Below are 24,290 nucleotides of genomic sequence, written 5' to 3'. Positions count from 1 at the left end.
AAGCTGGTAGCAAGCCAGTGCTCCTAAAACCTCAGCTTCTGAAGACAAAGGTGATGAGATGTTAATCTCAGCTTTCATTGAGAAAAAAAAAGTTGTATTATTTCCCTTTGGGTTTTGGAAAAAAGCTTGAGAATGTAAAAAATGAAAACTCCAGGCTCTAAACCAAATAACACACAACGTGTTATTTCAAGACGCTTTTTAAAGACTGAGAATTCACTCGTCTCGTGACTTTTGACCAGAGCCTTGGCTGAGGATCTGCGTTTCCCCTCTGCCGCAGACGAGAGGACGGGACGGAGACACCTCAGACCAGACCGGGACCCCCACAAACGTCCAGCACCTCCCGACAGCCCCTCCTGACAAAGGCGCAGCGACTACGAAAGGCAAGCCCGGCAGCGGGTCGGCACCTTCCCAGTAACCAACCTGGGCAACGACCCCGTGCGACTTCATTGAGCCTTTCTCCTTCTTTTTAAAAAAAAAAATAACGAAAAAACAGGTTGCTTCAGGAAATCACCGCAACCCTCCTCCGCCCGGTCACCTCGGCCGCCTCGCAGGGACGGCCGGGCCCACCAGCGTCGTGCCCGGGCGGCGGGCGCTCGCCACGTGCCCCGCGTGCCCGCCACACACGCCCTCGCACGCCGCCGTTGCCGCACTCTTGCCCCGGGACCGACAGGCGAGGGCACGCTCGCGGGACCCCCTGGATCCCCCCCACGGCCGCTCGGCGGACCCCGGCCCCGCGGGGCGGCCGGCGGCGACCAGGCAGGCCTCGGCGGGGCGTCCGCGGCGACCCCGGGGCCGGCCCCGCCGCCGCCCCCCGGCAGCTCTAGGGCCCGCACCGCACCCCCCGCCCCGGGCGGCGGAAGTGTGTGTAGGGGGCAGTGTAGGAATTTCCTGTGACGTCCCGGCCCGGACTCCATTAGGCTGCAGCTGGGCTGAGAGGAGGCAAACCCGGCGGGCAGCGAGCGGAGCGGGCCGGGCGCCTGGGGCTGCCGGGCGGGGGCTCAGGGCAGCGGCGGCCGCCGCCATCGCCAGAGGGAGCCCCGAGCGGACGGCGGCGCTGCCTCCGGGACCCCCGGGGGGCACAGGGCCCCGCTCCGCCTCCCCTCACCCCCGCCGCCTCCCCCTCCTCGCCCCCCCGGCTTCCCACCACGGCCGCTCTCGGCGAGGAAACTCTGGCCTCCGCTTCCTCCTCCTCCGACTCGGACACCGGCGGAGCCTCCCCGCCCCCGCGGAAAAAAGCCCGGGCCTCCCCGGCGGCGGCGGTGGAGGGAGCAGGAGAGCCCGGGGCTTCCGCGGGCAGAGCAGGCCTCACCTCGTCCCAGTCCCCCTCGCTCCCCGCCGCCGCCCCGCTCAGAGGCAGCGGCAGCAGCAGCAGCGGCGGCGGCGTCGGCAGCGCCATGCAGGCCAACGGGGCAGGAGGGGGCCAGCAGCAGCAGCAGCAGCAGCAGCCGCCGCCGCAGGGGCCGGCGGGCCCGGAGCTGGGCTGCCTGGGCGCCCAGAACGGCGAGGCCTCGGCGGGCACGGCCGCCGGCGACCAGCTGGCCCACGCCAACGGGCTGCTGCCTTCGGCCAACAGCGGCGGCGGCAGCCCCGGCGGCCTCAGCGTCAACAACGGGGTGCCCGCCGCCGGGGGCCCCGGCCCGGGCTCCGCGGAGCTGGGGGGTGGCGGCGGCGGCGGGGGCAGCGCCCTGAAGAAGAAGAAGCGGCTCTCGCAGTCCGACGAGGACGTGATCCGGCTGATCGGGCAGCACCTCCACGGCCTGGGCCTCAAGTAAGTGGCCGCGGCCGCCGAGGCGGGGGAGGCCGCAGTGGGCGAGGGGGGCTTCCTCCCTCCCTCCCTCCCCGGGGCACCCTGACGGCAGGGCCCCCGCGGGGCCAGGGGCGGCCCGGCGCACGCACCCCGCCGCCCTCCGCTCCGCCCGCGGGGAGGGGGCGGCCGGTGGTCCCCGCGGAGGGGGGGCAGTCCGAAGCGGGGAGCTGGGAAGGGGGGAGAGGAAAGGACCTCCCGGGGGGTGGGGGGACGAAAACTGCCCTGTCGCAGCCTGGTGGTCCCCCGACGGGGAGAGACCAGTGCCTGGGTGCGAGGCAGGGGTAGGCCTGCTCGCAAAAAAAAAAAAAAAAAAAACAACCCACAAACCAAAAAACGATAAAAATGGAGCCGGAGATGTGTTTTCCGAGCCTGTGCCGGTCAGCTTGGTGCCTGCGAAGGGACAGGCCGGGAGCTTCCTCTGCCAGGGATGGCAATATGGAAGTCGGGTTGCACACCGATAAGGACAGATCAATACCAATGTGTTCGTGGGGGAGAAGTTATCTGGTAAACATAATGGAGCCCGCAGCTGGGCGGGGGGGTGGGCGGGGGGGGTGGTGGCTTTTTGCAGATGAGCTCCAGGATTTGGCTTGTCAGCTGGGAGGAAGCGAGCGCAAACTCAGCTGCCACTTAAACAGGCTGTTTGGTTCCACTCTGAAAACCTTCGTCCCTGTACGTGTTGAAGGCCTTAGCAGATTTGTACTGGACGCGTGTTTTTGGTAATAGTCTTATCGGTCAACTAGAGATGCATATGTTGGCCTTTTCTTAAAATCGGAATAGGGAAAATAATTTCTCAGTGGAGTAGGGGAGGTCTAAGAATTTAATCACAACACGCACTTTTTTTAGTAAAGCTAAAGTCAACACATCATGATTTTGGAAGGAGGCTAGAGAAGTCCTGCGAAATACTCATGTAGCCACCACAAAAGAAGTCTTCAAACACTGTGGAATGGATCAATTAGAAATAACTTAGTACATAAAATAAATTGCCTCTGACACGAGGCAAGTTTACAGCAGCAGACAACTCGTGACTGTTCATAGACGACACCACAGTAAATAAGCTATTTTTAGCATAAAAGGGGGAGGGCTACAGGTTCATAAGTTTGTTTATTTTATTTTAAGGAGCCAGTCTTTTAATACGTGATGAAGAAGAAAAGGTTAGGCCTATTGCAGATGTAGTAGCTCTCAGTGTTTTTGGGGAAGGGGGGGAGCGAGCAGGGGATAGTAGCCAGTAGCTAACAGCTTTCTAGTCTGTATCTTCCTTCATGAAGTCTGTCTTCTATGCAGGGGTGGCTGTTTGTGGTGGCTGGTAAGTCACATACTTTATGGTACTTCAGGGAAGCTTTCAAGCTCATTGACAGCTTGCTTTACCTATAGGTAGTCATTTACATGTCTCAGGCAACTGAGTCTTTTTGGACAAGCCTCTGAACCTGGTCATAGTATTGTTACTTTTAAACATGGTTAACTGTTATCATAGCAGGTGGTGTATTTGTGAGGGTAAAACTGGTCGGGTTTTTTTACACTGTATCTCTCCTGCAGCCAGACTGTTGATCTTCTCATGCAAGAGTCAGGATGTCGTTTAGAACATCCTTCTGCTACCAAATTCCGCAATCATGTCATGGAAGGAGAATGGGATAAGGTAACGTAGGGCTTATAGGACTGTATTAACCACTGTTTAAATTTATAGTATCTGTGAGAGAATTCAAAATCCACATTCCTTATGTACTTTTTTTTTCTTATGCCGATTTCTGCAGGCTGAAAACGACCTGAATGAACTTAAGGCCTTAGTGCATTCTCCGCATGCAATTGTGGTAAGAGGCACACTTGAACTCTTTCAGAACTGTATAGTTGGACTAATTGTAGTGGTGTAATCTTTCACTGTGGAGTTGGTTGTCCATAGTTCTTGTTTTCTTTTTTGTTTACTTTAAGTGGCTTGTATGCTATCTCAAAACGTTGTACGAATCTGAACTTTTTTATTTCTTTTTTAGAATGTGAGATAGGAAGCCCAAAAGTATTGAGGCTAATATTTGGTGTATTGAATGTTTAAACTTTGTTAAACATACTTAACTGATAAAATATGAATCCTGTAACAGTCTGAAAATAGATCTGTTTCTGTAGAAACTAAGTATGTTGAATACTAATTTCAAATTTGAAATACTTCTTGCAATCTCTGTGTTTGAGAGTTAGGCTTTCTTGAGGGAAGAGAAGTTTAGAAACAGAATGCAGTAGTACTAGTGTGGAGTTTGCGTTGTAATAGCACATTACAGGAATATAGAGGCTGCTATAGAGTGTGAACAATACTGTTGCTTTTCCAGATGGCTTCTAAAGAGCAAATGTATTTGTATTGCTGTTCGGGATTTTATTTAGAGCTTTTTCTTTTTCTCTTTGGCTGGCGCTTTTTTTTTTTTGAAGATGAACCTAGAAATAAAGGTTTGTTGATCCTGTGACTTGACAATTACCATATGTGTTGTTATGATTTCAGTTACTTTGAGGAAAGTGTTTCTTGGGTTGATTTTTCTATCTCGAGAATAATTAGTTAGGTCTTCAAACGGCTTGTTCTGTTGTGTTTATATCTTTATTTTAACGAAATGAAGTTAGAACAACTAGGGTCACTTAAGAAGAAAACCGTGGCAGTGGTTTTTGAAGTGTCTGTGACTGTAAACAATGAAGAATCAGCTGATGGCTGCTTAGCTCCACTTCTAGCTGATTCATTTGTTGTCAAGACAATTTCCTGTCTGTTGGGGGAGGGAGAGAAAGAGAACAGGAAGTGAAGTAGGAAAAACAGATGTTTAACAAAACATCAGAGGGTACTTGAGAAAAGTTTACATTATGCTCTATTCATTTGGTCAAAGCTTAGCACCTCTTAATTAGACTAGTAGTTCACTTTCTCTCTTCTCAAAGACTTGATAAACAGAAGATCTACTGTTCATACAGTTTAGAATATTGCATGCAGTTTTCAATAGTTTGTGGAGACTGAAAGTATGAAACCACTGTATGTGAGTATGAATGGTCATTTGAAGCAACTTTTGTCATCTTTCTATCTTGTGAAGTTACCAAGTTCTTCTGTAGTATGCAAGTGTTTTATGTGTCTGGGAGTGAAGAGGTTTAACTGAGTATCTGCATTGTGCTTTTTGGAGAACTTAATTTGAGGAAGAAAGGGGACATTTCTGTTGGTTGCTCTGAAAGTGTGCTCCTGAATGTTGATGTCTAACTGCTTCAATAAAACTTGGTGCAATAAAAATACCTGGTTTAGACTGAACTTTACTTGAACCAAATATTAACTATTTTTTTAAAGTTCTCCTTTATATGAACTTCATATAATTTAAAACAGACAACAGTATTAAATGTCTTACGTGTGTGTTAGTAACTGCAAGGAGAAGTTGAGCTGGTGCGTGCTTCATGTACGTACTATCTCCACCTCCCTCCCCACCTGACTGTTTTGTACGTGGTTGGGATTATGGGTGGGTGTAGTCAGTGCCCGGGAAACTAGTGAAAGATCATTACAGGTAAGGAGGGATGCTTTATGCTCTGTAGGTAGTTCAGACTGCAACAGTCAGAGGTAATGAAGATGATAAATGTCTTGATTAGCGAAAGTCCAGACAAGATGCTGCTGCAGGTAACTCTTTAAATGCAGAAAATTAGATGTTGGATTTCCTGACTTGTGACTTACAGTGTGTGACTAGACGTTTCAAAAATGTGTGTGTACGAGAAGAATGGGTACCTAAAAGTTCAGATGACACAGAGTATTTGACAGAGTGGGGGGGTTGTGTATGGGTGGTGTGTGCATGTGTTTGGTGTTTTGGGTTGTGGTTTTGTTTTTTTCCTTATAGTCAGTATGACCTGGACAGCATAACCAGGATATATAGTTGCTTTTCAAATGTCTGGTCAGTGAAGGGGATATGTGTGTATTTTGAAAATTCAACTCCTATTTTAATTTCCTTATTTCTGCAAAGTGCTGTAAGTTCTACAGGTGAAAACACTAAACATTAAATGGCTGATCTCAGTTTGTAAATGTTTGATGCTGTGTATTGATATGTTGGGGGGGGGGAGGAGACAGTCTGCTTATTTCTATTTGTGTCCACGCAACTGAGTGCTATATAGTGTGTGATTAGTCATGTTTACCTTTCCAGCATGTACGATATAACTGTCTTGAGACAGGCTGCAGGAAAGCTTTGTAGTTAACTCGAGCATGTTATTTTTCCATCAGGAACCCCTAGAAAATATAAGCTTCAAGCCAGCCTCAAGTTTTGCTTATTTTTAGGGCTACCCAAACATACTATGGCACCGATCATGGGTGACTGATTGAACCTGGAGATCATTCTTCTATAGTCATCCAGAATATACTTCCTAATTGTCCTCTCAATTTAAAAAAAAAAAAAAAAGTGATTTATGTCTTGTAGTTTGAGTCAAGTGCTCCACCTGCCTGTGTGGTATCGCTCTTGCTACCAGCATTAAGGGCAGTTCTCTATTGGCATGAATTACTCTTTAAGTGGTAGAAACCTTGTTAAATTCTACAGGCCAGAATATTTTCTGTCCTTTTACATATAAAATCTTACATTTAAGTTATGGATGGTTTTAAAGTGCTTTTATCCATGTTTTACAAGACTATCAAAGTAATGAAAACTGGCGTCTTAGTTCTGCAGGCTATAAGCAGAGGGCTACTGTGTTGAGTTTGTGTCTTAAAACATCAGCTAATAATTTCAGCATGTCTTTCATTTGCTGCCTTCATTTCAAATAAGAGTTGTTTCAGGAGTGTTATCTATTTTGAACTCTTAGTACAGTAAGAAAACTGAGGTGGAGCTTGTTAAGGCATGCAGGTCAAAAATAACATGAAAATCTAATCCTAAAATTAGATTGCTGTGCGTTTTAGTCTTTAAGCTTCTGAAGAGTTGCTATTGTAACCAGTGATCAAAATGGTCCAGTTTCTTGACTGTAGTAGATGCTTGTCCTATTATTTTCACAGTTGTGTTGCTGAGGCTTTCACCTTTGGTTACTTAGTGCTGGTGAATCATGGTACATGCAAAACTTCCTAGAATTTAAGTTTCTGCAGGGGGCTTTCCCACTAAAAATTAGGACAGTGACGCAGAAAAGTACTAAACATTCGTTAGTAATTGAAGGCTGTAGTTTGAAGAAAGTAAAATGCTAATAGTACATGCATTAAAATAAAAAAACCCCTGTAAATCTGTTAACTCTGTCTTAGTTTTGCCCCAGGGTGAGCAGAGGTCCAACTTAGACTTAAATAGCTTCTAGAAACAACAAAGTAATGCACTTTATCCTCATCCTCTCTATAGAGTTGAAAGACAGGATGAGGTAGTAATAACTGAACAAAACCAGACAGACTGCAGTGCTGAAACTGTTGTACGGGACTCTTCCATGGGTCCTGCAGGGTGGAGAATCTTTGCTATAGGCTAAGCGATGGTGGTGTCTGGATTTAAGTTGTTCAACAGTAAAGAGTGCAATGATGTTGAATTTTCATTGCAAACACTGAGATAACGACAAATCACAGGCACTTCTATTACATTGCACATGGTATAATTTGGATTATGATAATTTTTTATTTCCCTTTTTTGGAAGGCAGCTAAAGAACAGGGAGAATGAGTAAGCTGTTCTTGTGGGTGCATCACGTCGGATTAGTTTTGTACTTGTTCTGTTCTACTTAAATGGTGGCGTTTATGCTTTACAGTTGCTGATATAATAAACAGTTCTCTTTCCTTCTTCTAGAAGAGGTTGTTTGGGCTGTATGAGCTTGTTTGATGTACTCAAAATGGCCTTGTCTACCATGAGAAGGTGGTGTTGGAAGTAATTAGCAGTGCTGTTAGTAGGACAGATAAGTAGTTGAGAGAAAATTAAGATAAAATTCAGTTGTTCAGTGAAATCTATTTGTCAGCAAAGCCAATAGTTGCACGAAAATAAGTGGTAGGAGGCCGTGAGTGTCCCAACTGTCCCAATACAAGAAAAGACTTGGAATGTGATGTCACTCTTGCCTTGAGGAGGCTGTGTTCATGCCATTGTTTGAGTATGCTGTAGGGCAAGTTTTGGAGCAGTTATCAAAATAGCTTAGAAAATCAATTTATCTGCACTATCAACACTTTTAGTATCTGCCTTTTGCTATAGATAAGTTACAATTTAAAACTGCTTGTTCTAATTCTCTGTTGTGTTAGCAGTTGACTCCTGAATGAAGTGTATAGTAATGTGTTGTTCTCTAGAGGCTTTTATATTCCTAATACACCAAAGTCATACATGGCTTTGTTTTGAAATTATACTTTCTAACCCAAAACTGAAGTTATACCTCTTTAGCTAACTTGACAACAGGATTCTGCATGGTAGTGTTCCTGTAATACTTCCATGGAATTGTTAGGACCAGTGTTACGAAAGCTGCTTTTTGTTTTTGTGTGGGGTTTTTTTTTTTAAGAGTTTTCTGCTCTTTTTGTTTTTTTACTGTAAAGAAAAGAAATTAATGTGCCAAGGCCTATAAGTAGGGAGGGAGAAAGCAGTAATTAGATGCACATACGGTTATCACATGTAAGGGAAAGATGACCTAAATTTAATAAATATTATATGCAGTACATAGAGAAGGAAGAGTTGGAGGGATTATAGTTTTATTACAAACTGGAAATATCAGACTATTTTTTTTATCTGATGGTGACCAAGAGGAGAGAAATACGATACGTGACTACTACCTGAGCACCTCCGTGCACCCACATGAGCACATGCATGGCTGGGAGAGGAAGCTCTTATCCCTCCTGCTGCTAGTATGTAAGCAAACAGCATGAGGTCTGCTGGCCTACTGCATGGAACCAGCCACTGAGGCTGTAAATAATTGGGATATCAGAACACCAAAATATGTTTTCTCACCTGGAAAAACTGTACAGTGACGCTCTAACAATTCCAAATCCAAATAAACTAAAGAACTGGATAGGGTTTGCCTGTTACGTACAGGACAATAGACTACTACAGACATGTTTGAACATAAATCAATTTTACTAGGTAATGTTTTATGCTTCACAAAGGTGTGTGGTAAGTTAATAGCACTGTATGTGGAAACTTTGTTCTTTTGAAGAACGGAACATCTCTGGAAGATGAAACTGCTTTATGTTTTAAATTTGGATTTTACATATAGCAAGCCTTAAACTTGCATTTAAGCTTTAATAGAACAGGAGCATCTTAAACTTCCCAATTATCCCTCTACTTAAGGAGGCTAGCAGTGTGTTTGAAACTAAGTAAACATTGACCAAATATGAGCATGAAAATAGCGAGGTGCCTGAGGTCTGACAAAGCAAAGGAAAGCAGTGATTGAACTGGTGGTGTATTCATTAGAAAAGCAAATGTAATCTGCTACACTTAACCTTCATTCTGCTTGTCACTGGTGCGTCTAAGAATGTACATTTTCCTCTTCAACCTGGTGAGTCTCATGGTCCAGAAATGTCTTTTCTTCCTGATGACTGCTAGCAGTAAAGAAGTGCAAACACGGAGTATTTGGTTTCATCCAGAAACAACCAAACTGTGTTTCTACTAAATCAGTGTTAGAAATTTTTAGGACTTCAGATTTTAGATTATAGTAGATAAATGCCTGAATTTTCTTTTTTTATCCACAGACATTTGTTGTTAGAATAGCAGCCTTTATTTTTTCAAAAGAAAGCAACCAAAAACTGTACATGACTAAAGGAACACTATGAAATTGAAATAGCAGTGACTGCTTCTGAGAAGTGATTCCTAGATGTAGGATACTGTGTTGGTTTTTTTCTGTAATCCTGAAAAATGATACAACACCCAAAGAAAACAACTTAACATGCAACTACAATAAAAAGACACCTCAGGCAGTATCAATTTGTTATTGGTATATGTTATGCAGCTATGCAAACAATCCATGTCAGCTCCTATACAAGCAGTATGAGAACTTGTGTTCTGTGCTGTCATGCAGTCTTAAATATGTCATAGCACCTTTTGGACACTCTTCTTGATAGAATGTAAGATTGGGAAACCTATCTAATTTGGGGTTCGAAGAATGGTGACTGAAAAGGGAGTGAGTATGAAAATGAGACAAGTTGAAGGGGGGGATCTGAGCAGTGAGGTAGAAAGATACTTGGAGCCCCGTAAGGCAGAAAGGAAATTCATGGATAGCTTAATTGCTGCAATGTTGTTCAAAACCCAGCAAAAAGAAATTGAGTAATGAAACATTACATATAGCTGTGTTTCTGAAGGGCATAGTAGAATGGTTTCTACTGTTCTGTTTAGGCTCAAACGTTTTCTGAAACTTCAGTCAACCTTTTTCCCCTGACTGCTGCTTTCTGTCATGTCAGAGGATGAAGTTTTTGCTGCTGCAGCAGAAGTACCTGGAATACCTGGAGGATGGCAAGGTCCTGGAGGCACTTCAAGTTCTGCGCTGTGAACTGACGCCTCTGAAATACAATACAGAACGCATTCATGTCCTTAGTGGGTAAGTGCTTGAACTTTGAGAGCTCTTTCGGTGGAATTTTCTAGGAAATGCTATAGCGTTTGATAGCTGACACTGTAAAAACCTCAAACTGTATTATCCAGTTGATTAATAAGCTATGGTGAGATATGCTAAAATGGTGAGTAAAGAAGACTATTCACTAGACAGTGTTCGGTTTCAGATGGTTGAAAGCAACCTGATTATGATGTACTTTTGTAGTACTAGAACCCAAATTAATACATACACATCATCTGATATTGAGAATTGTTAGCCTGTTACCTTATAAACAGATGAGTAGGTAATATAGTCTGCTTTGTTCTTAGATGAAAAGAAGACATTTCTACCTTCCCTAAGATGTGTTTGTGTTTTGTTTTCTTTTTCTGTTGCCAATTTGTAGACGTTTGTTCTGAAGGTGCATGCTTGTGTGTTCCCCGCCTTTTTCCTACCAGTCTCACGCTTAAGTTGCCTGTTTCCAGTTCATTAAGAATGTTATGATATGTATCATGCTCAAAAGTGAACAGAATGATTCCAGAAAGACTTGGTCTGTTGGTGTGTGTGTGCTTTTTTTAAAACAGGTATCTGATGTGTAGCCATGCAGAAGACTTGCGTGCAAAAGCAGAGTGGGAAGGGAAAGGAACAGCTTCCAGATCTAAACTTTTGGACAAACTCCAGAGTAAGATGTTCTAGTGTTTAGAATTTATTTCCACCTCTGTAAATCCAGTACATATTACATAATGACATGTCCTAGGGAATTGACTTCAACTGCATTTGCCAGTTGTTGTTTTGGTATTTCTTGGCTAATGGGGATGCCTTTAGGTGCCTTTACCCTTTGGTCTTCTGTATCTAATCTTTTGCTGTCTCTAAGCTGTTTGTAACAGGAGCTCTAATTTCTTATCTCTGCTGTATGCAGTAATAGTATAACTTGGTGATTAATGTGTGGCTTGGGGAGGGGAGGGCAGTTTTGTTAATGCCAGTTATGCTGAGAGGTTGAAACTAAGTGTGGCCTATAACCATTGGTGATACTAATACTTGTTGATAGTGGTCTCCGACTTTGCTATGAATTACGATTTCTGCTTTCTTGTGGCTGGTGTAATACTGTATATCAGAGTTGTAAAACCCATGGTATTCTTAATTTTGATAGTGTTAATAGAGAATTCCTTAAATGAACACAGCTGATGCTGTTTTATAGTTTTACAGATTTTGTTAAATACTGGGTTTTGAGTTAGCTTCTGTAAATGGTGCTTGTTGGTGAGGACAACATATAGTGTAACTCCAAATAGCTTGAATACAGCTCTGATTTCAAAAAGTTTATGCTTCTAATTCCAGATGTATAGCTGTAAATTTGACAACCTCTGTGCATTCTTTTCCTCTAGCTTTTAAGCTTTTATTTACTAAAGTCTCTTCTAAAAACACTTAAATCATTATATGTTCTTAATTGTAACTTGGTTTTGATACCTTTTTTGTTTTTTTTTCTTAACTCTTCTAAAGCATACCTACCCCCGTCAGTGATGCTTCCTCCAAGGCGTTTACAGAACCTGCTGCGTCAGGCTGTGGAACTACAACGAGACCGGTGCCTATATCATAATACCAAACTAGACAGTAATCTAGATTCTGTCTCGCTGCTAATAGATCATGTTTGTAGTAGGTAAGAATCTCTTGTGACTTTTAAGATGGGCAACAATATATTTTCTTTGTCTTTTAAAATAATCTAATTGTACCTACTGTTAAAAGGAACGTGAAAACTATTCTGAGTTGGTTTAACAGGAGTTGACTGGGAAAAGACAGTTCTCATTAAATGGGGGGGGGGAGGAGAGAAGGTGTGTATAAGACTTTGGTAGCTGGATATGGGGTAATGGGGTCAGACTGAAGCTTTAAAATTTTAATCAGATGGGTACGAATAGAGTATGTTACTAGGCTAATCCTTAGTCACTTGTTTCTTAGAATTTTGGACAGCCAGTCTGTTTATTCATCAACACATGACTGCTGTGTTTTTTCACTGGAGAATCGCTAGTAGGTTACTTACCCAGACTCTGCCTTCAAGCTTGCTGGAATGCAGAAAGCCTACTGAAACATAGCTCATGAAGTCAACTTTCAGCGTCAGCTTTTAATAGTGGACAGTGAGGTGGTCTTAGACACAAAGGTTAAAACAGAAGAAATGTGCAATAGACACTTCCGTTTTACATAATATATAATACTATTTTCTCAGATTAGTAAGGTAGTAAGAGTTGAATATCTCTTATACCTATGTATTAGCTCTTCAGACTTATCTGGATAAATTTTTGTTAGAAAAACTGATGCTGCTTCTGAATCTTCAAAATGCCATACTCTAGTAGACATGAAGCAGGAAGATGTTTGTTTGTAACAAATGGCTGACTTGAGTGTTTTTTTTCTTGTTTAGCAGAACTTGGCCAAGGACCTAAAAACTCAGTGTAGCTTTTATGGAAAACTGCTGTGCATGGTGTAATAAGGGAATGAGGGCTAGGCCACCTAGAAAATAAGGGCTGTATATGATGCCCTTATAGGTCTGTTTACATAACAGGCCAATGCTTGGGCTTACAGGGGAATTTTTTTTCATGTTAAGGTTAGCTCCTCTGAGGAAGTGAAGTACCAATAAACTTGCTTATAGAAACTTTCTGAACTCAGCTGCTTTGACTTGTGTTCCTGGGTTACATGGAATCTGTTTTTAGAGATGCAGACTTCTGTAGTACTTCACTGTAGCCATATTAAGGTTTTAGAATTAATATCCTTGGCAGTTCATGCATTTAACTTTTTTTAGACTGTCTAGCTTGCAGTTCTGCTACATTACATCGTTGCAACAGTTTCATGTGTGTGCGTGCAGACATCTGACTGTTTCCCGTTTTAAGAGCTATTGGAAATGATCAGATACTGAAATTGTGGCTTCCCTACTTCAGAAGTGAGTCTTAAAATCAGACTGAGGAAAAGAGATTTAATTTTAGTCTTTCTACAAGTCCATACATAACATTGGATGTTCTGTAGGCATTTGTGATTAATTGAACCCCAAAGAGCATTCAAGCCAAATGTAGAGTATGCTTTACTGAAGTTGGACTAGCTAGAGCCAGAAATAGAAGATACTCTATGCAACAAATCTGAACTTGAATTTCACCCATCTGAATCTATTTGCTGACATAAGTTTGGCCATAGTTTTTGGTTTGTTGTTTGTTTTTTTTTACCTAATGTGGTACTTCCTTGGTATGTATACATACATACATACTCATGACTACTTTAATTCAATAAAAAACCACTTCAAAACAAAGGCTTCCATTCTGTCCTCAACTCAACCTATTGTACCTACCTATTGCAGGGGTCTGAGATCAGTATGTGGTGCGCTGTACGTGCTGCCATGCTTGGGCATAATGAGGTGAGTTAAAGACAGTGGAAGCCGAATTTTGATTAAACTGACAGAAGTAACAGTAGTCTAATAGCTTAGACAATTTAAGTTCTGTACTACTTAAATGATAGAACACTGACAACTTTCCCTTTTTTAGTTGGAACTAATCTGTTTTGGACTTCTGGCAATATTTTGATCAAGCATGCTTGAATTGGACTAATAGGTAAAATGTTTAACTAAAACTTAATCACTGCATATGAGTGGGAGATAAGAAGGAGAAACTGCTGGGGGTGAAGGTGAGGGATTTCATCTTTATTGTGCCTGAGATTTTGATAATAGAGCACTGATGCTCTTGGGGGTGGTTATTTTTGGTTTTGAGAGCCTTCAGCCTAGTTGGATGCTTTGTTTGGTTTTTTTTCCTGGAATTCTTTTGTGTTGCTTTCATGTAAATAAACTTTAGTCTGAGTTTACAGACAAACAGTGAAGCCCAAATGGGAGGTGCTGCTTTCTAGGTACTACTTTAATGCAGCATTTTTGAAAAAGAACCATTGTGGAAAGTGAGGCATAAATCTTCCATTATATGTACAGGGAATAAAAAAGTAGCTGTTTGTTTTTGTTTAGGATTTTGAACTTCTGTGAATACAACAACAGATAACTTTATTGGACACTTTATTTCAGTATGTGAACAACACGGTTCAAATGTGTTTTGCAGAACAGAACAATTTGTAATGAAACACTTTAGAAAAGAAAAACCTTTGAGCTACAATAATATTTAATTACCGAAACCAGAAACTGTTTTGGTTGTGTTTTCTTGTTTGGAGACTGCTGTTATTTTGTTCTGTAGAATGGTTATTTAATGTATGCTTTGCTATCTGTGAAGTCAGACTTGCTGGACTGTATGTTTCCTTAGTTAAGTGAAGAGAACTTCTTGTGAGAGCGCTCTGATCTGTCTGGATTGTGACTAGAATAATTCAATATTGGGATGTGTCTGCAGCAGCTATATCAGCTGTGCCTGTTACTGTTTTTAGGAACCTAAAGGCCACCTTTACTATGAAATTTGCATACTCCAGCACTATACTCCTTGCTTCTCATGTCTACAAAACCTTGGCTGCTTTTTTAAGCTTTAAATACAAGTGTTATTGTTCTGTAGAGTATTTTTTTTAAATTAAATATGCTGAGAAGGCTTTCCTGGGACACAGTGTGCCCCTTGTACTTTGTATGAGTTACGGATACTCTCTTGCCTTCTACAGCAAATTGCTGCTCTGAGGAAAAACATTAACTTATTACAATACGGCTAAATAATAATGAAACGCTCTTCCTGTATGTGGGCCTAGCTGTGTAAGGGTTTGCCTACCGCCCTCTAGGCTTCAAGGAAGCCGAGGTCGTCTTTCATGGGTAGGGCTCTTTACCTTGGGCTCAGTGGTGTTCTAGTGCCAAATAAACAGCTCCTGGTCAGCTTAAAGCAGGAGCAGAAGTGATTTGTGTTTCTGTCTAAATGAGTAAGCAGATGTACCCAAGGAAGCCAACTACAGAAATGTATATGTACATTTTGTTTATATTCCTCTGCCATAAGACAGGAAAAAAAGGATGTATGGTTGTTCAGTGTTGCTCAGTAGTCTTTAAGCATGGAGTAGGAAGCATATTCTAGTAAAAAAAAATAGATTGAGAGAATATAGACACTGTATTAAGCAGAGGTTTTTTTTTTTTCTAGCTTCTAGTAAGAAGTAGTTTTTCAGATGTCTGGCAGCCTGGCTACCACCGAACTGCATTTTTAAACACAAATTTAAAGGAAGTAAGGGTTGGGGTTTTTTTTCCAGGCCAGTTCATCTCTAGTGATAAATACAACTGTACGTTCACAGAAGCTGTCGTTGTTACATTAGTACCATTGTGTCCCATTAGAGTTATGTCTGCCTGTTGCACTGAGCACCATAAAAACTCAGCATAAGACTAAACCGCTTCAGGATCCCTGCAGTTCAAGGAAAAAATGTCCATGGTTAGACTGCCTTTTGTTCATCTGAACAATGAACTCGTAGTTAACTGCAGTGTTACCTATGAAAGCAGTCATCTGCTGTAAAAGGCTACATTTATTTTAGCTTATCTCTCAAATTCTTATACAGTGGGCAAGCTGTAAATGAAATAAAACTTGTCTCCAGTTCCTACCTAACAGTATTTTGACTGTTAGCTTTTCTTCAGTGTGTAACTAGAAGATTAAATACTAGCTCTAGAGAAATGTTTGACTCTTCTCCTTCAGTAGTTTATCATATAATATTTTGTTTGATAAACACTTAATGTTTTACAAAATAACAGATTTTGTGAGGAAGTTCAAGTTGAAAGCCCACAATGGTATGATGTTACTTATGCTTAGATACTGTATGGGGTACTCTGCAAAGAAAGTGAAAATTGGCACAAAATGAAGGCAAAGAAACACCTAACTTAGTGCAAGATCACATTCAGGGAAAAGAAGTAATACTATTCTTTTACTCAACTTCTATGTAAGAATCACTACTGAAGATTTGGTAAGATACAGCGAAGTGAGTTAGGTACTTAGAATAATGTCACATGTAAATAAAACATTGCACGTAGGGTTCAAAGAGGTTTGGACTCCAGTATTTTTTTTTACATCATAGAAGCATATAGTAATAAGCTGTTACACTCCTAATGAGGTCGGTTTTATTCCAAGTTATAATGTGAGTGGAATAACAGTAGTTCTAAGTTGTTACGATCACTTGGTGGTATGAGCACTTTACCAGATAAAGCACTTCATTCTATACTTCGCTGAAGTAGCTGTTAAGGGAGGAATTTTCTAAGTTTTCTGGTCTTGCTTTTAAATAAGTTTTTGTTTTAGTCTTTACTAGCTCGATTTAAAAAAAAAAAAAAATCTCTTACTGCGTTCTTATTAACCTGCGAATACATCCCTTTCTTTTCCAGGAAACAGTTCCCATGCTATACACAGCAGATACTAACGGAGCACTGTAATGAAGTATGGTTCTGTAAATTCTCCAATGATGGCACTAAACTAGCAACAGGATCTAAGGACACAACTGTTATTATATGGCAGGTTGATCCAGTAAGTGTGCAACGTGTGTTAAAATGTGTACATCTTGTCTTTCCATTCCCTCTCTGCTTTCTCTTGCTAGGATGGCTTGATGTTTGTAGGACAGGCTAACATGCACTGTAGCCTGCCAACTAGGGTATTTCTCTGGGATGTAAAAGACTGAAGATCAGTCAGTGTAAGTTAGTGAAGGAGACACCTTGAAAACCTGATACCTGAGTGTAACAGGCTTGAACTGGTGGCCGCTTTGGAGCAGGAACTCTTGTGTGCTCTGAACCAGTACCGTGGGGTAGAGCCTGCTGGTGCTCCAGGGGAGCTTCTTAGCTTGAAGGCCTTGAGAAGCATTGGGTGAGAGTGGAAGGTGCATGGCAATGAGGAACCTTTCTTCTAAATCACGCTTACTAAGAGTACTTCTGATCTATGATGTGTGACTAACTCCTTTCTATTGTTACTACTAGTATACTTGGATTTAAATATTATATCTGTTTTACCACTTAATTACTCAGAAATAAAGTAATATGTGCTAAACTGAAGTTGTATCAGTATATCGCTTCATGCTAGTTGCTGTTGTAAGATTTGACTTGGCTTGAGATGAAGGTGTAAACGCTTGTCAGAATCCACTGACACATGGAAGTATACCCAGCTGTTTTCTTACAGACTGTGGTGTTAAGTTTTGATACTAACATGTGGTGCTGTTCCTCTTATCCTACAGGTACAAGATTTATCTTTTCTAACCATATCTATTCTTATGTAAATGAAAAGTTTAAGCAATGAGTCTAAGACTCTTCATTGACTGGTAGAAGTGATACGAAAGTATGGTCATAAATTTCATAACAGTTGAAGATAAACTTGAACATATGTATACAATATTTGAAGTTGTTAATGCTTGTGAAATACTATCAGAAGTAATATTCTTACAGTTTTTAACCACACAACTGCAAGCTGGTAGTTTAAGTGGAGGATGAAAGGTTTTTGCAGTTTTGGACTGACTTTCAGTAGGATTTGAGAGCTGAACTTAATCCTTCTCTTCAACTACAAGCTAGGAAGCCACATAATATAAGTTTTTTTTGCTATTAAGAAGATGGGAGAACTTAAAAACCTGTTCCATGTGCATAGTTATTATAGCCCCTGAACAGCAAGTGATGTGTATTTTTCAGGCATAGAACTGTTGTGGTTTGTTTGTTACTGGACCCAGTGTGCTCTGGGCCAAGAGATGCATAGCAGTATAAGCTGACTTCTGTAATTTATTTAGGAAATGTTCTGTGTTTGTTGGTTTGTGGGTTTTTAACAGACAGTAATTCTAAGTAAATTAAGGATCAAATGTTTTTGCTGTTGATTTGTCCCTTGGTTGTAGAGGCATATCGTCCTTTTATATTGATGGGCTTTAGTACCAAACATCTTGATTAGCACATTTTATAGTGAATTGTTAGCTGATACCTGGTTAATCAAACCAAATAACTGTTTTGTGAGTGTTTTAGACTAACCCTTTTGCCCAAGCGTTGGTAAAGAAACAAAATCTCTAATAACTAATTAGTGGGAAAGCAGCTTTGTAGAGTTTTATCTTCTGTATTTGAGTACTTTAAAAAAGAAAAGTTGAAACCCTTTCAAGGAGGTGGATGCCTAAATAACATTCGGCCACATAACTCAAATGGTTCGTTTTTGTATTTGCCAGAGCATGATTCTCACATTTCCTGTAGCAGTTGACAATGTCTTTTGAACTGTGTTTAATCAAGTTTTCAAGGCTTAGGCATTTAGAATTACTCTAATCTGTTTATATCAACTACAGGGAAACATCAGTCCAACTCTGTCTGGGCAAGTGGTGGGAGAACACTTTCAAATCAATAGTATTCTTTTTCTACATGCTTCATGTCTGAGAATCCTTCATTTCTCCCTTTCTTTTCTTGATCCACCCCTCTTGAAGTGTAATGACACTGCTTCCATGGGTTTTCTTCATTTCATACTATGAATTTCTTATTTTCTAAAACCCAAATACATGTCTAAGCTGTTTTAACCTGTGCCTCTGTTCACATTTTCATTTGTTCGTTGCAAAGTTCTTATACAGATTCAGCAGAGTTAAATAATGTCTTGAGTGAACTAGGTTTGCGTGTGGAATGAATTCTTTGACTGGTACTAAGTATGACAGAATCTCTAGAGTACAAAGGATAAGCAGAGTAGGCACATCACCTTGTCTGGCATGCAGCTTCTTTGATAGAAGACTTTTTCCTTACAGAAACCTTCCTTTTTTTGCGCTTCCTAAAAACTGTTGACAGATTTTTTGCCGTTCAGCCAAGAAGCTGAGCTACTGCAGGCTGAAGCTGATACCGGAATAGTTGTTTCTTCTATGTAACAAAAATCTTGGAAGTTGTATGTAAGGGATAGAAGTGCTGAGATTTCTTTTCGTGGTGGGTGGGAAGCAGATTGACTAAATTTGGGAGTGTTTTCCTGAAATAGCACTGACTGCTGTTTTAGAGCAAAATGTGATATAGTACTCTTGCTGTATTTGAGGAGAAGTATGAGAGCTGGTAACAGCCAGAGAGTCCTGTCATTAGAAGAGGAATATCCTATGTATCTCGCTCTTTATGAGTCTCAACTGTGATGCAGAAGTGACAGGGTACTTTAATCCTGATGTAAAAAGAAATACATCAGTTGCAGACAAGCTCCAGGATGAGAGATGATGTCAGACATGACTCAATTTCCTTGCAGATTGGTTTAGCTACAGACACAGCAGTGTGTAATGCAGACCAGGAATAATGATTAGAATGGAAAAGGGGCCTTGAGGAGGTCCATTCATTTGCCTGTCTTTCTCTGTGGTTTGCCCCTCTTTCTCTGTGCTTTGAAGACTTTTCTTAGCTTGCTTTTTTTGAGGAATTTAGCTTTCCTAGCTAGCAGAACCATCAAAGCTGCAGGCTGGCTGAGAATCATCAAATCCCTTGCAACTGATCCCAGGAAACAGTCCTTCATGTGATTTTTCTTTTTCTGTTGACCATGTTCTTTCTCTTCAGAATCAAGAGGTGCTTTGCTGATTAATACTAAAACAAAAGAAAGGGAAGGAACAATTTGAGAAATCAAGCTAGATTTTCAAATGAGTCACTCTCTTTTTTGAAGAAGAGTAGGAGGTATAAACATCCCCCATGCAGGGGGTGGGGAGGGAATCCACTTGCCCTTTTCCAAGAGGCTTCGCAAACATTATTGTCAACAGTTGAACAAGCTTGGTTCTATTTTTCTGTACTTGCATGTTGTTGTGAAGAGTCAGTGCTAATACTGTATTGAAATAGGTTTCTGTATTTAGGAAGCAAGTGTATGGTGGTTTCACAGTATCTAGCTGTGCTATTTATTTTGATAAGCTGCTTCAAAGTCAAGTTCCTCTGACAAGGTAGCAGTAGAACAGTTGTAGCATAAAGGTGATACAAGATACTCTGTGTGAAGGAAGTATGCTTCATTCACTAAATCTGGCAGAAAAGATGCAACAGCTTGCTGTAGGCAACACTTCTGAAATAAGAACACCTCTCAAGGAAGCTTTTAAAAATATCTTTCTCTAGAACTTCTTTCTCGAGCAGCACACAAGATACGCTCAAGTTCATAAAAACATTGGCACTTGGAGGTTTTCCCTGTTGGCGTGCACGAAGGTTTTGGTTCTCTGTTTAACTATAGCAGGCTTCCAGCATGTCTTTACTTTTAAGAAAGTAGCTTAATTGTGTAAAATATGGGTAATAGTACTTGTATATTCCAGTAGAGGTAGAGAGACTTGACACTAAAGAAATCTTCTATACTAAAACAAGTCTAATGTAACATGCAACTCTGTATGCAACACTATTTTGAGTTCCACATTCAGAATCACGGAAGATTAGAACAAAATCACCTGCAAGTGTTCTTGTTTTGCATGTTGAAACGTAGAAGCTTTCATTTTATGGTCCTACTCTGCAAACTAACAACTCTGTTTCCAGTAAGAACCTATTCATACGTCTTGTAAAATGCAGGTGCCAAGTTGCAAGAAGCAAACTTGCCATGCTGTACTTGGGTAGGCTGTGTATGTGAAATCTAGTAGGAGTTCATTTGCATTGTCTCAACAATCTCTCATTTCAGGACACTCACCAGCTAAAACTACTTAAGACGTTAGAAGGTCATGCATATGGTGTCTCTTATATTGCTTGGAGTCCAGATGACAACTATCTTGTTGCCTGTGGCCCAGATGATTGTTCTGAGCTTTGGCTCTGGAATGTACAAGTAAGTGGTGACTTAAGAGTGAAAAATAAAACTGTGTGGTCATCTTACTACTTTTCTTCCAATATCTAGATATCTTAAGCATGAAAGAAGTCATTTCCACACACTTGTTGTCCAAAGGTGTGAATGTAAGTGGAGACGCTGATCTCCCTGCCCCCCCTCAATCTGAAAAAAAAGACTATGGCAGCTTACAAACTCTAGTCTTAGCTCTGTACAGACTGAGTACAGAGTTGAAATGTAAGTGCCTGGGGCTGTGCAGCAATTCTAGTGTATCTGGTTGCTGATAATTTCTAAGAAGGGATGGCATAAATCCACAGGAACTTAGAGAGGTCTTATAGAGAACAGTAAATTAATCAAGAGACAGTGCAGAATTATTGTCTAAGGGGAGCAATTGCTCATTGAATATTTTAACAAGTAGCAAAAGTAAGATATAAGTGATTTTTACTTTATGTAATCTTCCTAGTGATGTTGGTGGAAGATTCACAGAGGCTTAAATTTATTATTTCAGAACTTCATCTTTCAGTCAGACACTAGGGCATTTTGCCATTTCCTACATGAAATTGAAAGTCCTTTTCTGCTGTTGATTTTTATGAGCACTTGAGTTGTTATCCAAGCTTCCTCTGCCTCAGTTGCGGGCTATATAGTCTTTTTTGTGCTGCCTTGGACTCTGTACTAATTTAGTTTCTTAAAACAAAAATGTTCACTTTTTTCACCCTTGGAATACTGTTCTTTTGTTTAATTGACTAAATTGGCTCAGTGAAGAGCACTAGAGCTGGCACAAGGGAATAGAGAAGCCCGTACTGTTCTGACAACGATAAGCCACTCGTTGGCATTCTGTCTTGTGAAACAGTAGCATTATAAGCTAAGGATGAAAACTAAATTTTGGCATGAAGATCTCCAGCTCAGGAAAATGTTCTAAATACTCTAATACTCCCAACTTCTTACTAAAAAGTATTTTGTCGTTTCTGTTTTATTTTAGTCTCCTCGTGCCTCCTTGGTTTCCATGTTTGGGGTTTTTTTTTTTCTTTCATTTCATATTTCTTCTCTCTGTTCTGTGTTCTTCCAACTTCTTTTAATTCCCATCTCTCATCGTAATCATCCAATTGTGTGACACACTGACTAGTCCATCCCTCCTGATTTGAGGGACAGAAAAAATTGTCCCAAATCAAGACCAGGGTCACTGGAGATGTTAAAGTAGTTCTGCCTTTTTATTGCGTTGTTCATAGGTTTGTGTTGCTTTTTTAATGAACGTGTTGAAATATATGCACTTCCAAATGCTGTGCATGTCAGATAAAATTATCAATGCCTTTTGGGGAAAGGGTTCTGGTATAAGGCCTTGTTGCCTTTGTTTATTTTCCAGACTGGGGAGCTGAGGACAAAGATGAGCCAATCTCATGAAGACAGTTTAACAAGTGTGGCCTGGAATCCTGATGGGAAGCGTTTTGTAACGGGAGGTCAGCGTGGACAGTTCTATCAGTGTGTAAGTTCTCTGTATCTGTCCCATTGAAAACAAAGCAAGAAATGAAAGTTTTGTCACAGTCGTATCTGAGGTTCGTGGGTTTTTTTCAGTTTTTGCATGTGTGTACACTAAAAAAAAACTTCTGATCCTTTGTAATTCAAAGAGGCAATGCATTAATGCTAGTATTTCAGCAGCATTTCTGTATGTAGCAGTTAAAAGGGTTCCAGCATCTTTTTTCTGCCTAAAGGAGGATTTGTGGGCTGGGAATTTTTTTCTTAGCTGCTCTAGAAAATACACTAATAAAAAGTAGTGCCTTTGTCCACAGATGTTGTTTATTCCACAGAATTTTGAGTATGTCTCTCTTAGTTTTTTGCATGCTGTCTTTGCTTAGTGTAAACAGAAATTTTAAACCCTCACTGCTTGACTAGTGTTGACTTTGCATGGTGGTCCACAGTCTCACCCATACTCTTTTGATTATTTGTCATCTGAATTGGTGCCCAGAATAATAGTGCAGGATGCAAACTTCACTTACTGCAAAGGTTAGCTCCGTGACGTAGATTGCACATATCACACACAAGACAGTAAGTGAAGAAAGGGATTCTGAGCTCTCCAGGACGGATACTTACAAAAGCCCTCAGTTATGACAACCAAGTCCTAATTCATCAAGTCCACTCTTTTACAGGGTAAGATTGCTTTCCGTAGCAATTGTCTGAACAGAAGGTGAAAAAGATACTTGTGTGTCGACTCCTCAAAAATCTGAGACTAACAGTTCAATTTTTTCTTTTTTGTCTGATTAGGATTTAGATGGTAATCTCCTTGACTCCTGGGAAGGGGTGAGAGTACAATGCCTTTGGTGCTTGAGTGACGGGAAAACTGTTCTAGCGTCGGACACACACCAGCGAATTCGGGGTTATAACTTTGAGGATCTTACAGACAGGAACATGTAACTACCTCTTTCTTTGGTTTTGTATTCCTGCTTCTTACAGTCAGAAGAAGATTGAGGAAGGGTTTGTGGGGCAGGATGGGAAATAAGTTATTAAAATACTCTCAGTATTAAAAGAAGAGGAGAATAACATGGGGAAAGAATTAGTGAGTTCCAGTTGCAGTAAGAAGCATTAGATCAAGTATTAGAAATAACTTCTTAAGCACTGGGGTAGGTTTCTTGTGGATGTTTTGACATTTCTGTCATCAAGAGTTGTTTTCTCAATTCCTGGCATGTTTTAGTAGACACTGCCTCGAAGTTAGAAGTTGGATTTGAGGTCTGAAGTCCCTTTTGGTACTGGGATTTGTCATAACTATAAGCAAACTATTGCAAACCTGGCTTGTACTGACATAGACACGTACCTAATTTCAAATTCAGAACTGTTTTTCCCTGATAAAAGGCATGTCCTGTCTCTGCAATGTTGTCTTGGTTTTGCATCGCTGTTTGGTGAAGTGTACTCTTAACACTGATGTGTTTTATCATTTCAGAGTACAAGAAGATCACCCTATCATGTCGTTTACTATTTCAAAAAATGGCCGTTTAGCTTTGTTAAATGTAGCAACTCAGGTGAGTTGGTGCTGATAAATGGAAATGCAAATAAATCTACTTGGAACTGTTACCTGTTTTTAAATATTTTGATGCAAATTGGAATGTTTGATATTAACCAGTTGCATTTAATGTAATATGGAGGTCTTGAATACTCATAAATATAGCATGGCATTGTCTGACAATAAGGCAGTCTTATTCTTGAGACTGATTTATTTTTTTGACTGATTTATAGTCAGGAGTTTCATACTAAGAATTAGGTACTATTAAATGTTAATATCTGGCTGTTGCATTCAGAAGCCAGGTACAGCAAGAATTGTGGCAGATTGACATGTCTGGGGGTGTGAGAATTAGATTTTATTTATTCCTACTCCTGGAGCCTTAGGTAAGAACAGGAGCTTTCAGAATGGAAGGGACCACAAACTGGAAGTTTAATCTAGTAATTT

General features: G+C 40.9%; 1 protein-coding gene across 1 annotated transcript in view; it reads left to right on the top strand.

Annotated features, from left to right (window-relative positions):
* Positions 1–950: 950 nt before the first annotated feature.
* WDR26 (WD repeat domain 26) overlaps positions 951–24,290 on the top strand; it is a 32,518-nt gene continuing 9,178 nt past the window's right edge. Inside the window, exons 1-11 of the mRNA XM_075413072.1 lie at positions 951–1,768; positions 3,341–3,440; positions 3,556–3,612; positions 10,102–10,238; positions 10,811–10,908; positions 11,724–11,880; positions 16,513–16,651; positions 20,720–20,860; positions 22,218–22,337; positions 23,114–23,259; positions 23,787–23,865. Of these exons, the coding sequence (XP_075269187.1) occupies positions 1,395–1,768; positions 3,341–3,440; positions 3,556–3,612; positions 10,102–10,238; positions 10,811–10,908; positions 11,724–11,880; positions 16,513–16,651; positions 20,720–20,860; positions 22,218–22,337; positions 23,114–23,259; positions 23,787–23,865 (1,548 nt within the window). The 5' untranslated portion in view covers positions 951–1,394. The remainder of the gene's footprint in view (positions 1,769–3,340; positions 3,441–3,555; positions 3,613–10,101; positions 10,239–10,810; positions 10,909–11,723; positions 11,881–16,512; positions 16,652–20,719; positions 20,861–22,217; positions 22,338–23,113; positions 23,260–23,786; positions 23,866–24,290) is intronic.

This window comes from Opisthocomus hoazin, chromosome 2, assembly GCF_030867145.1.
Source record: "Opisthocomus hoazin isolate bOpiHoa1 chromosome 2, bOpiHoa1.hap1, whole genome shotgun sequence".
NCBI lineage: Eukaryota > Metazoa > Chordata > Aves > Opisthocomiformes > Opisthocomidae > Opisthocomus > Opisthocomus hoazin.
Note: the sequence above shows the minus strand (reverse complement) of the source record. Positions and strands in the feature narration are given on the sequence as shown.